This window comes from Astyanax mexicanus, chromosome 12 (assembly GCF_023375975.1).
Source record: "Astyanax mexicanus isolate ESR-SI-001 chromosome 12, AstMex3_surface, whole genome shotgun sequence".
Classification (NCBI taxonomy): Eukaryota; Metazoa; Chordata; class Actinopteri; order Characiformes; family Acestrorhamphidae; genus Astyanax; species Astyanax mexicanus.
Window position 1 is genome coordinate 5651473 of NC_064419.1, and position 13528 is coordinate 5665000.

Here is a 13528-nt window from a genome sequence, read left to right on the forward strand (position 1 = left end):
TAGGATATATATATATATATATATATATATATATATATATACATACATACATATATAATACATATATAATACACACACATATATAATACACACACACACATATATATATATATATATATATATGTGTGTGTGTATTATATATGTATGTATATATATATATATATATATACACGTGTATATATGTGTATATATAGTAAAGTAAAGTAAGTAAGCACAACACTGGATCAGTCAGTGGTTTACACCAATTTATTACACATTTTTATACCAGTACAAAATACAGTTGAAGTAAGCAGTTGTGTTACAGACTATAGGCTGTTCTCGGCCTCCCAGGTGAAGAACAGCCGAGAACAGTTTTTATTATTATTTTTTTTTTTTCAGAAAAACGAACACAAAAATAGGGTATCAATATAGTTTGTGAGAAGAATATTATCTACTCCCATAAAAATAATCCAAAACCAGATAAATCAGATAATCAGAAGATCTAAAACAGCATTACAAAAAAACAAAAACAAAAAAACCTACCAAGTTACACAAAGTAAATACAATTTCCCCAAGCACACTAAAGGTGAAGTACTGGAACAGGCACGAGAAACAGGACGCCTTCAGAAACCTTCAGAGCCAACGACAAATATATTTAAAGGGGATTTAAAAGGGGAGGGCACAGAAACATCACTTCCCTTAATAATAATAATAATAATAATAATAATAATAATAATAATGTCTACAAAACATATATATCAGCTGAACTGCATATCTGTGTCTCTGTAAACTGGGGAAAGGAGAAGAAAGAAAAACGTGGCTGGGCTCTAAATCATCTCTTCATCATCAGCTTATCAACGTCCAATATATATTTATTCAAATTTTATTAATGACAAATGTTGGATTAAAAGTTGGATTAAAAACGAGTAATATTGATCCAACTGTAAATAATAATTATAATAATAATAACAGTAATAGTAAAAGTTGGGCACTTTAAATAGGAACCACACATTTCACAGGTGGGTTGAAAAATGCACAGATTCAGTATCAGAGATGTCGAGGCGATATCGAGAAAAATAACGTGTGCATATATTTTCTCTAACAGGAACTAACTGTGTCTATTTGGCGACGCCTTAAATCTGGTTACACAGCCTGAAGTCTGAACTCTATAAACGTAAAAATTCTTCTAAACTGAACAAACTGAGATCTGTTATATCCGTTTTTACTAAAGTACGGAAGATCTACTTCAAAATATTACAGTTTTTTTAAAAAAGAGAATCTCCACACTCGTGAAAAAAAAAAAAAAAAAAAAGTCTGACTCTGGTAAATACATTCGATTAAAAACAACGTTTGAACAACATTTTTAAAACATGCGTCCAACAAACCAACCAACTCACTTCCAGTTATGTTAAATGGTCATTTACAGACATTCTGTCAGGGTCCGCAAAAATTTAAAAAGACCCCCCTCCCTCTGCCCTTTAAAATTCACAACTTTTAGAAGCTCTCAACTAACATGCAGAACCGGACTGAAGAGTGAATCTGACTATCTGAGAAGAGAAGAAGCTCTCTACACTGTCTACGTTCCTCCAGACTGGATAAACTGGCGGTTCAGGCCTTTATATAGAGTGAGGGACTCTCTCTATCTCTACCACCCGTCACCATAAACATCGGTAAGCTTATTTACATCGGAGAACAAACAGGAGGCCTGGGGGGCGGGGCGGCCGGAGGCTGTTGAACACTGACTTCATCAGCTTTGACTGTACACTCCTCTCCTCTACACTCATACATAAAAATTATAAGGTGCTACACAAAAGATTCTTTAAGCAATTCCACTTTTAAGGAAGAACCACCAATTTTTTGGTTTCCAGAAAGATTTTACCATTTTTCTCCCAAGCAAGTCTGTAAATCTTTACGGAAGCTCAGAGTGGATCAGTAGACTAAGACGCTGACACTATGGCCAGAACTTCATAAATCCTGGTTTGAATCCTGGGTCATACTGGGACTATAGCATCAGCAGCCAGAGGCAGAGAAAAAAAGGCTAAAAAGGAGGAATTGGGACATACTGGGACAATGGCATCAGCAGCTAGAGCCAGAGAGAAAGAGAGTGAAAGACGGCAATTGGGACATACTGGGACTATGGCATCAGCAGCCGGAGAAAGAGAGTGAAAAAGAGCAATTGAGACCTACTGGGACTATGGCAAGAGAGTGAAAAAGAGCAATTGGGACATACTGGGACTATGGCATCAGCAGCTGAGGCCAGAGAGAAAGAGAGTGAAAGAGAGCAATTGAGACATACTGGGACATACTGGGACTATGGAATCAGCAGAGAGAAAGAGATTGAAAAAGAGCAATTGGGACATACTGGGACTATGGCATCAGCAGCCAGAGCCAGAGAGAAAGAGATTGAAAGACAACAATTGGGACATACTGGGACTACGTTAAGAGAGTGAAAAAGGGCAATTGGGACATACTGGAACAATGGCAAGAGAGTGAAAGAGAGCAATTGGGACATACTGGGACTATGGCATCAGCAGCCGGAGCAAGAGAGTGTAAGAGAGTAACTGAGACATACTGTGACTATGGCAAGAGAATGAAAGAGGGCAATTTGGGACATACTGGGTCATACTGGGACTATAGCATCAGCAGCCAGAACCAGAGAGAAAGAGAGAGAAAGTCAGCAATTGGGAAATACCGGGACTATGGCATCAGCAGCCAGAGCCAGAGAGAAAGAGAGTGAAAGAGGGCTTTCCTCTGAGTGCAGTTGGTGGAAGTTGGGAAAAGGGGCGGTGTCTATCCTCTCATGTATTGGAGGAGGCATGCTCTTGCCCTTACTACTCTCTCCTTACTAGTGTTGGGAGCACTGTACAGAATTAAAAAGGCTTTTTTTTTTTTTTTTTTTTTTACTTTGTGGCATTGCTTAAAGAATCAATCGTAGACCCTTGTTTTCTTAATTTTCTATTTAAGAGAGTATAATTTTATAATGGCGTGTCTGACCAGTTTGCTTACACACAAATTTAAAAAAATTAAATAATAATAGTTAAAAAACACTACAGAAACACACACACACTCACACAAAAATTAGCATAGAAACAGTTGAGGTATCGACAGCTCATCTCATATGGCCAGGGGGTCGTTTTTTTTTTCTTATATTTTCTTTAATTTTATACATAGCTTTTTGTCTTAGAAAGAAACAGCGACTTATATATCAGTATATCGGCCCTCCGTGTCTTTGCTCTTTGCCACGGCGGCGAGAGGAGGTTTGCAGTGCTGGTGGGGCTGAAGCACGAAAGGCTGCTTTGGGTTAGTGGGGTTGCATTACGTTGTTTTTTCTTTCTTTTTTTCTTTTCTTTAAATCATCGAACGCGAGCGAACGGAGCCACAGCTACAGGAAAAATAAGCCCTACGGCCTCGGCGCAGAAGGTGCTGGAGACAGCTGAGGTCATGAGACAATACATTCGTACTGCGGATTACAGGCACGGCCCGGGAACAGCGACTGACTGCTGGAGTGTTTTCTGCTCTTATCTAAGGCACTGGAAAGGACACTATGGCACAGAAAGGTTTTTTTTTTTTTTTTTTTTAACACACATACAAACACAGAGCAAGTGTAACATTATGACTACTTCCTTGTTCCTCCACTTTATTATCCATTTGTTAATCTCTATTGAGGATACAGGACACTTTTATATAGTTATATACACGCATATCCCACTTTATAATAAGTGTCCCTAAGTACTATGTAGTTACATTGTAACAATCCATGTAACTACAGTGTAACTACTGATTAAGTACACGTAGTTACAGATCAACTACAGAGGTACAGGTTATGTAATTACACATGTGTATTAAGGTTAATATTGACTTGTGTAAGTACACATGTGTACCAGGGTGAGTGTACTTACACATGTGTACTTACACATAGGTACTTACACAGCCCTAATTACATTCTAGACAATAGCTGTTGGATAAGTTTATACTCAACTTATCACACACACTATTACATATATGTAAGTACACACACATTGTTACACTTGTGTAAGTACACTCACCCTGGTACACAAGTGTACTTACACAAGTCAGGATTAACCTTAATACACATGTGTAATTACATAACCTGTACCTCTGTAGTTAATCTGTAACAATGTGTACTTCATCAGTAGTTACATGGATTGTTACCATGCAACTACATAGTACTTAGGGACACTTATTATAAAGTGGGATCATATAGACTACTGATTCTCTCTGTATACTTTATTATTATCCTCCTTTCACCCTGTTCTTCAGTGATCAGGACTCCACAGGAGAAAAAAAAAAACACCACAGAGCAGCTATTATTATTTGGGTGGTGGTGTATGACGTGTTGGTGTGTGTTGGATAGTGTGCTGGTACAAGTAGATCAGAAACAGCAGTGCTGCTGGTGTTTTTAAACACCTTAGTGCTGTAGAGCTTCTCTCTTTGATTTTAATTTACCTACAAGGTTTAACTGCTAAAAATGAAAAAAAAAAAATTATGCGCAAAATTTACTTTAAAAAAGTTTCGCAACTTTCTGCATTTTCTTTTTTTTTTAAGTAAATTTAATTTCAGATAAATTTAAGTAACTCAACTTAGTTTCAAGACTTAAATGTTACATAGAGTAGTTCTTTTATTAAACTATACTTAATTTATTTTTGCTGAATCAATCCTTTCTTTTAGTAACTTTTACTTAATTTCTGCATACAGTATTACCTAATTACAATTACTTAATTTATACAATTTAACTGAAATTTAAATATGTTTAGTTAAAACACACATTCAAATATTTACATAATCTCAAGGATTTATTTTGTAAACAGACCTCAAGTCTCACTGTCTCAACACATGGATGTATACTAAAAAGAATGTATGTTTTAATCAAAATAATTACATTTCAGAAATAATAATATATTATGTATCATAAATGATTTGAGCAATATTGTATTTGTATTTGTAATTGTATTTAGGTAATTCTGTTTGCAGAAATTATGTAAAGATTACTAAAAGAAAGGACTGACTGGAGTTCAGTTCACTTATTTACTCTGTGTAACATTTAAGTCTTGAGTTGACGGTACTTAAATTTACTTAAAAAAAGCAAATGCAGAAAGTTGCGAAACTTTTTTTAAAAGTAAATTTTACTCATTTTTTCAGTGTAATAAAGAGTGAAGGCAAAGAACATCTGGGGAAGGAAACAAGGGGGTGGGGTAACAAGCGAGACAGGTGGGAACAGGGACAGGGAGGACAAAGGAAAAACACAAGACATACAAACAGTGTTTAAGAACTCCAGCAGCACTGCTGCATCTGATCTACTCGTGGACATAGCACAACACACACTAACACTGCAGTGCTGACAATCAAAGATCCAACACCCAAATATGAATAATAATAATAATAATAATAATAATAGCTGCTCTGTGGTGGTTCATTAATAAGAACCAAAAAGTGGAGCTTAAAAATGGATAATAAGTGTAGAAACAAGAAACCAGGTGGTCATAATGTTATGCTAAGTCATTGTGCACACACACATACACACACAGTACATATGTACATAGTGTTTATGTACACACACACACACACACACACACACACACACACACACACACACACACACACACTATCTCTCTCTCGTACATACAGAGGTGGCTCAATCTGAGCTTAAATAGGCACGGAAAGGGAAAGAGATCCAATTGGAAAAAACGATAAAAAAACAAACAACATGAACAAATCCCCAAGCATATTAACAACTATCATATTAACAACTATCAGCTCTCTAGATGAAGGAGATCTGCTCCTGTAAGCATCAGAATCAAGTGTTAAAACACACAACTCGCTAACAAAAGGCCGGTGGACCCCGGGAATGGTCAATTAAATCCCGCCCACCCACTGACACACCCACAAACACACCTGCAAACACACACACACACACACACACACACACACACACACACAGACACTCATACATGCACAGTTGCCCAGGCACAGTCGGCCCTGTGCGGTCGGGCTGTGACGGTTGACGCCGGACTGATCTCAGATCTCCTGCAGCGAGTGGTTGATTTCGATTCTCTCGCTCTTCACCGCAGTCGGCTCACACGTCACCCGGGACACGTCGCCGTCGCTGCCCAGGTCACTCATTTCATCAGAGAATGACTGATCTGAGGAGAAAAGAGAGAGAGAGAGAGAACGGTTAGAGGTTAAGAATGCCCATCGCATATACCAAAATTGTTTGGCCTTTGCAATGGCTTTACAGTTGGTAAGAAGGTCCCAAAGTCTGTCTGTCTATCCATCTATCTGTCTGTCTGTGAAAATCTATCATATTGCACTATTGTCTTGTGTCTCATGTATGTCTACATCTGTGACCTTGTTTAGTGTCTATTATATTCTTATATTATTAACCGTTTTATTTACTTGTTACATTACATTTAAGCAATAGAACACGAGAGGGAGTGTGTTATCGCGAATAACATCACTGCTGTGATGACCTACGGCACTCGCCGACCAAATCACAGCTGCGATGTTATTCGCAATAACACACGACCTCGAGTGTTCTATTGCTTTTGTAAAACAGTTTTTTTTTTTTACAAAATAAATAAAGGAAATAATTCAAAGAACCTTAAGAAATTCAGAATGAATATGCTTTAATATGGACTGTGACTTCCACCAAAAAGTAGTTCCACCTCAACTGTAACAGAACTGAAACTTGACTACAAAACACGTTACAAAAAACGTTATCTAGAAATCAGAATTGGGAATAAGCGAAGATGGTAACTTAAACGTTAGGACCGTGAAATAACGCTAATACTCTCCTCTCCTTGTCGTCTTCAGGTGAAAGCTGTGCGTTTTTTAAGCATTTCTGCTTGTTTTGCTGGGTGGTGTTGGTTTTAGCTAGCCGGCTGGACTGTGGTTAGGTTAGCGTAGCTTGCTTTAGCTCAGCATGAACTTAGCTTAACCTAGCCTGGCTGGTTAGCGTTCTGGCTGTCAGACGGCATTAGACGAGGTGATTTTCTTTCTCTTTTTCCACAAAGGACGAGTCAGTGCTGCGGGCGAGCGTGCCGTGGCCGAGCGCTAGCCTGTGTTAAGCTAACGCTGCTGCTGGTGCCGCTGTAGGTGATGATTCAAAACTGTCCTGTGTGTGTATATATACGCCGTTACTCAGCAACACGTCGGCGGAGTGATGCAGATTTAGTGTGAGAAGGCCGTGATGTTATCACAAATATCATCATGGCTAGAACACTTCTCAACCAATCAGATTGAGGGGTCGGAACTAACTGTTCTATAATTTACATTACATTCCATTTCGCAGATGCCTTTGTGCCTAAAGTGACTTACAATAATGATGTACATTTAGTAATAGAAGTTTAATGTAAAAACATTTTAGACAGGGTCTAAAAGAGGTAAAATGGAAATAGTGGGATAGAGGAGAAATAGAGGGGAACAAAGGGATGAAGTTAGAAGTACTTGTACTTAAGTCAGCTTTTATTTTTTTGCTGTAACTTTTAGTAGAAGAGTAACGCAATTTTAAAAATCTGTATTCAAACAACATCGTAGGTTAATATTAAAGACATGAAAACAATTAAGAAACACACATGGAATTACAGTAAGCAAATAAAGCAAGTGTTTATCCTCCACAATCCCTTAATCTAAACCTGATTATCTGAGATGGTGATTTGGAAAACTGGAGCTTCATTTATATCTTTAGAAACAAATGAAAATATTTTTAAAAGAGGAGTTTTTTTTACCTTTCTCCATGAGTGAAGGCATCATTGAGCTGAGGTCACTGAACTGTAATTCAAAAAGACAAACAACAATATATAACATTAATATGGACATACAAGGAAATCAGCAAATATAATTAGTGATATGTTATATAATGTATTTACAGTAAAGAAATGTATGATAAATATTTAATAAATACAGAAAAGTATAAATGATTTAACTAAAGACAGACCTCTCCCATGACGGCGATGGGCGTCTCCCCGGTGGCGAGGGCGACGCGGTGCTCCACCAGGTAGAACATGTACTCGTCGTACAGCAGCCGGATCAGGTGGAAGGAGCCGAAGCTGGCGGCGCTGCGCAGTGTCAGGTCTCTGATCACCATGGAGCTACAGGACACAGATCAGTGTTACACACAAACACAAATACAACAACACACCGGCTCTGAATTACCACACAGCCAATCAGGAGCTGAAGATGGTTTTGCATGAAGTCTAACAAAAACTAGTGAACTAAAGGCATCAATGTATTCGATTTAATCTGATTAATTATGACAATATTCTTTAATTAACTGGGATTAATCGCACCTGTTCTTCTTAAGACACAAGTTTTTTATAGTGAATATTTAAATGTAAATAAAAAATGCAATTATATTTATATTAGTGGTGTTAATTAATATACTAGCATATACTTGTATGTATGGGGGGAGATAAAACCAACCAATATATGATAAATTGGATAGAGAAAGCTTTTTTTTTTTTACTCTCTTTTTTACTCTCCAAACCATCACTGATTGGTGGAAACTTCACACTAGACACTCTCTCCACTCTTCCTCCAGACTCTGCTCCCTTGATTTACAAATGAAATGTAAAATTTACTGATGATCAGTGATGGTTTGGAGAGACGTGTCATCTGCTGGTGTTGATCCACTGTGTTTTATTATCAAGTCTAAAGTCGTTTTGTTTTCCCACAAAATCTTACAGCAGTTCATGCTTCCCTCTGCTTCTGACAACTTTTCTAGAGATGCAGATTTCATTTTCCAGCAGGACTTGGCACACTGCCCACACTGCCAAAAGTACCAATTGGTCTTATATAATATTCAGATTTTCTGAGACATTTTTGGGTTTTCATTGGCTGTACAGCCATAATTATCAATAATAAAGGAAAAAAAATCTGAAATAAAATAACTTTTTAATGATATTAGAATTTTTTTTGAGATGTAATCATATGTAAACCTAATGTATATACTGTACGTCTGACGCCCACGTACCTGTAGAAGGACCACTTGAGGAGGAACTGGCGTGCCGCTCTGGGGAAGCTGGGGCTGCCCTCGTGAGGCTTCAGTACTTGGCTCACCACATTGTCCAGCCAGGCAGCCCACTGATCCAGAGAGCTCTGCTGCTGCAGGGTCACTTTAAAGTCCTGCTCCAGACGCTGCACCACGCTCTCGTCACACTGACACACCCACGAGGCCTGCTCCTGCACAACACACACAAACACATACAGGACAGTGATTAGTGCACATTTTTAAACTGAGCATTGACTGAGCACTGCTTCAAAACTGTTCATGAGGTTTTTGTGCCTTGGGTCATTGTCCTGCTGCATAACCCAAGTACGCCTGAGCTTGAGGTTATGAACACAGTTGTTAATGCCCTTTTTGAATACATTTTGGTCAGGAGGTCACTCCTGGGAGGTTCACTAATGTTCCATGTGCTCTCCATTTGTGAATAATAATAGTGAATCACTGTGGTTCTCTGGAGTCCCAAAGCTTTAGAAATGACTTTTCAGCTTTTTCTATACTGATAGATGATCAGTTACTTTGGTTTCTTAACTGTTTTTCTTTTTTTTAATTTATTTTATCTGCTTCATGTAGAGCTGGGCGATTAATCGATTTTATCGATTAATTCGAATTTACAGTTAAGGACGATGTGTTTTTATGAAAATCGATTTTCACTGAGTTTTAATTTTCACCACCGACGCTCCCCTGAGCTTAGCCCCGCCCCTCTCTCCCGCGCACAGCCCCGCCCCTCTCTTCCTCCCTCCCGCGTGCACAGCATAACGAAGGAGCAGTGTTGCCAACTTTGTCGCTATATTTAGCTACTTTTCAGACCCTCTAGAGACTTTTTTTGGGTAAAAAAAAAAAGCGACTAGCAACAAATGTAGCGAGTTTTTGTGGTGTTATTGGAGACTTTTGGCGATTTTGATGCTGCCGTGAGCCCCGCCCCACAACACTCACAGTGCAGTCTCACACAATCAGCAAACACACACCGCTCCACGAACACTGTGCGTGCTGACTGACCCCGCCCTGTATTTACAGAGCAGAAATATAAGTATAAAAGTGTCTTCAGTGTGACACGAAACAAAAACTCACTAAATTTAACTCACACCGTCTCAATCAGTCACTCACCTCATTCACCACGCAGCCTGTCACTCACCTCGTCCACATTGTCTCCCTCTTTATAAAAAGCTATTCAACAATTTATCTATAATAGGTTTGAAAATAAAGAAAACTTAAAAAAGCTAAAAAAAAAAAATAATAATAAAATAAAAAACTGATCTTATAATAACATTTAACAACATGGCAAAAAACTGATGTATGTAATTTGCTTAAAAATAAAGTTATTTTGAGACATGACTGCCTATTTAAAAAGCAACAGAAGTTGTTCATTTGTATCATTTCTAACATATTTAGAGTGTTTTTTACTCACTTTTTTCTCTCTCACAATGTTAATCCTTTACAGCTTTAAAAACATGTATTATGCAAATTAGGCGATGATGTCAGTTAGCGACTTCTAGCGACTTTTAGGAGATTTTAGTAGGGGAAATAATCGATTTAAATCGAAAATCAGATTTTTTTTTTGGGCCATATCACCCAGCTATAGCTTCATGTTGTAAGACAGGTTCTATTTAAGTGATTTCTTGATTCTACAGGTCTGGTAGTAATCAGGCCTGGTTGTGGCTAGTAGTGAAATTGAACTTAGCTTTCCAAAAAGTTAATTTATGGGGAGCAAACACTTTTTCTCTAAGGGCTAGATTAGTTTGGATTAGGTTTTTCCTTAGTAAATAGAATTATCATTAAAAAAGTGTTTTTTATATTTACATATACATTATAGTTGTCTGATATTAAACAAAAGAAATCTGTAAGGGGTGAAATAAGCCCTGTAGTATGTAGAGGAAGTCGAACCTGCACATTGGCGAAGTCAACACGGTTGAGGTCACTGAGCATCTGGTTGATCTGAGAGGTGTTCTGTAGCACAGCTCGAGCCGCCTGCGCCAGGTGGTTCAGAGAGGTGTACCTGCGCAAGGTCTGTGCGAATGCACTTACAACTGCAGCCTGGACACACACACACACACACACACACTGTGAGTATCAAGATAAATTTATGCAAAAGCTATCTAAAAAATTAGAGGCCACTTAAAAATTATGAGTTTCTTTGATTTTACCTAATTAAAAAACCTCTGGAATATAATCAAGAGGAAGATGGATGATCACAAGCCATCAAACCACCAAACTGAACTGCTTGAATTTTTGCACCAGGAGTAAAGCAGCATAAAGTTATCCAAAAGCAGTGTGTAAGACTGGTGGAGGAGAACATGATGCCAAAATGCATGAAAACTGTGATTAAAAACCAGGGTTATTCCACCAAAAATGTATTTCTGAACTCTGAACTTTATGAATATAAATTTGTTTTCTTTGCATATTTTTGGTTATTTCAGCCGTTTCTCATTTTCTGCAAGTAAATGCTCTGAATGACAATGGGGAAATGTTGTCTGTAGTTTATTGAATAAAACAACAATATTAATTTTACTCAAACATATACCTATAAATAGCAAAATCAGAGAAACTGATTCAGAATCATTAATCTTATTTTTTCCAGGGCTGTATATGCTGTATATACTTTATTTATGTCCTAATGTTAAAACTGTACGGATGACGCACTTCTGTACACTGAACACAGACTAAAACCTATGTGCAATGGTAACACCGACAACTAATGACATCACAATTAAGTACAAAAAAAAACCAACATATTTATTTATTTATTTATTTTTTTATCTAATTAAAAAAAATCTAAATGTCTTAAACCAGGGATATCCAAACCTTAACATAGAACTATGAACAAGTAAATGCCTTGAACATTTAGGTTATTGGCGATAAGTGCTGACCCTAAACAGACCTTAAATATCCATTCTGTGCTGAGCAGGTAATAAAGCTTTCTGAGCAGCAGGGTTACCTTGGTGCGAACGATCTCCTGGGGAAAGTTACTCATGGCGGAGGTCAGCCAGCCTTCAAGACTCTTGGCGAAATTTCTAATGGCTTGGGTGAGAGTGCCTGCAGTAAAAAAATTAATAAATAAAAAAAACCACAATATTCTTTTAGACACTGCTGAGAGTTAGTAGATGTTTGTAGGGATGTGTGTTGTACAGTATATTCAAATTAGAAGGAAGAGTCATTTAGTACAGAGCAGTGATATCAGATTAGACTTCATCAGAAAGTTTGAGAAAGTATCAAGAGGATGAGAATTGCAGAAAAAAAAGATTGCATTAAAATATCTGGATTTTATAAACTTAATTGCATTATTAACCCTCTACTAGAGCTGGGAGATATTAAAAAAATAAAAATCTGATATTGTATTGTTCTGTGATATACAGCTCTTTAAAAAAAAATAAGAGACCACTTTTAAATGATGAGTTTCTTTGATTTTACCAAATTGAAAACCTCTGGAATATAATCAAGAGGAAGATGGATGATCACAAGCCATCAAACCACCAAACTGAACTGCTTGAATTTTTACACCAGGAGTAAAGCAGCATAAAGTTATCCAAAGGCAGTGTGTAAGACTGGTGGAGGAGAACATGCCAAGACAAACTAAAATATTACAGAAAGAACAGACAGAAGAAGGAAGGAAGATAAAGTCTAGAAGGAAAGGTAATAAAGTAATATAGTTCAGTACTGACTCGGAACAGGCCGCAGCACGTCAGGGATGAGGATTTCCACCAGAGCCTGGTACAGGATGTGATCACAGCTTCTCATCCACTGCTTTACTGGCTCAAACTTACACAGAGCAATCAGCTTCTCCCTGGGGATCACCCCCTCTATGTCTTCATCACTGCACAAAAACAGAGAGAGAGAGAGAGAGAGAGAGAGAGAGAGATTTAGATTCTCTAATGAGCACAGTGATGTAAAACGGTGACTTCTTGTTAGTGCTGTCAATGTTGTGTTAAGTGTTAACACACGCAATTCATTTGTAATTAGTAACATGTCATTATTTTTAACGCAACTAATTAATCACCAGGTTTATCTTGTCTTGATCTGACCCATCTATCAAATATACCGCTTTTTAATTGAGCTAAACTGCTAATAAAGCACAGATTAATCAGAAATATCAGCCACATAATATACTGCTATGAACAAACGCTGTCTCTGCTGCTCCATGCTGTTTACACACTGAACGCAGCATGTGCAGCGTTCACTGCTCCTTCCCATCCACGCTGCATGTCTCATTAAAAACACTGTGCTTAAAAGCGCAGCAGCAAATTTCCAGCGTTCTGTGTTGAAGCAGCTTCACACTCCACAGATATACGCGCTGGAACACAGAATCTTCTCACTATATTTACTTTCCTGCTCCAGCACCAGACAGCACTGACCAATCAGAGTAGACAATGTGCTCGCGTGGTTTATTGCATTGCTTAAATGCATTTTGGTGTGTTTAAGTTTGTGCCTGTGTGAAACCAAACCAAACAGAGGGAGAAAACGCTCCAAATAAACATTCATCAACTGATCCAAACCATAGAAACCAACCACAGGTGTGAAAACGCGCTTCTCTTT

The 13528-nt window shown here is 37.8% G+C and overlaps 1 protein-coding gene across 5 annotated transcripts in view; it reads right to left on the reverse strand.

Annotated features, from left to right (window-relative positions):
• Positions 1–231: 231 nt before the first annotated feature.
• rfx2 (regulatory factor X, 2 (influences HLA class II expression)) overlaps positions 232–13528 on the reverse strand; it is a 64856-nt gene continuing 51559 nt past the window's right edge. For all 5 annotated transcript variants that reach the window (XM_022670207.2, XM_022670209.2, XM_022670208.2 and 2 more), the window contains 7 exons: positions 12658–12809; positions 11934–12031; positions 10883–11032; positions 8969–9177; positions 7934–8087; positions 7725–7767; positions 232–6140 (listed from right to left, as the gene is read on the reverse strand). In XM_022670207.2, coding sequence (XP_022525928.1) covers positions 6016–6140; positions 7725–7767; positions 7934–8087; positions 8969–9177; positions 10883–11032; positions 11934–12031; positions 12658–12809 — 931 coding nt within the window. In that variant the 3' untranslated portion in view covers positions 232–6015. The remainder of the gene's footprint in view (positions 6141–7724; positions 7768–7933; positions 8088–8968; positions 9178–10882; positions 11033–11933; positions 12032–12657; positions 12810–13528) is intronic.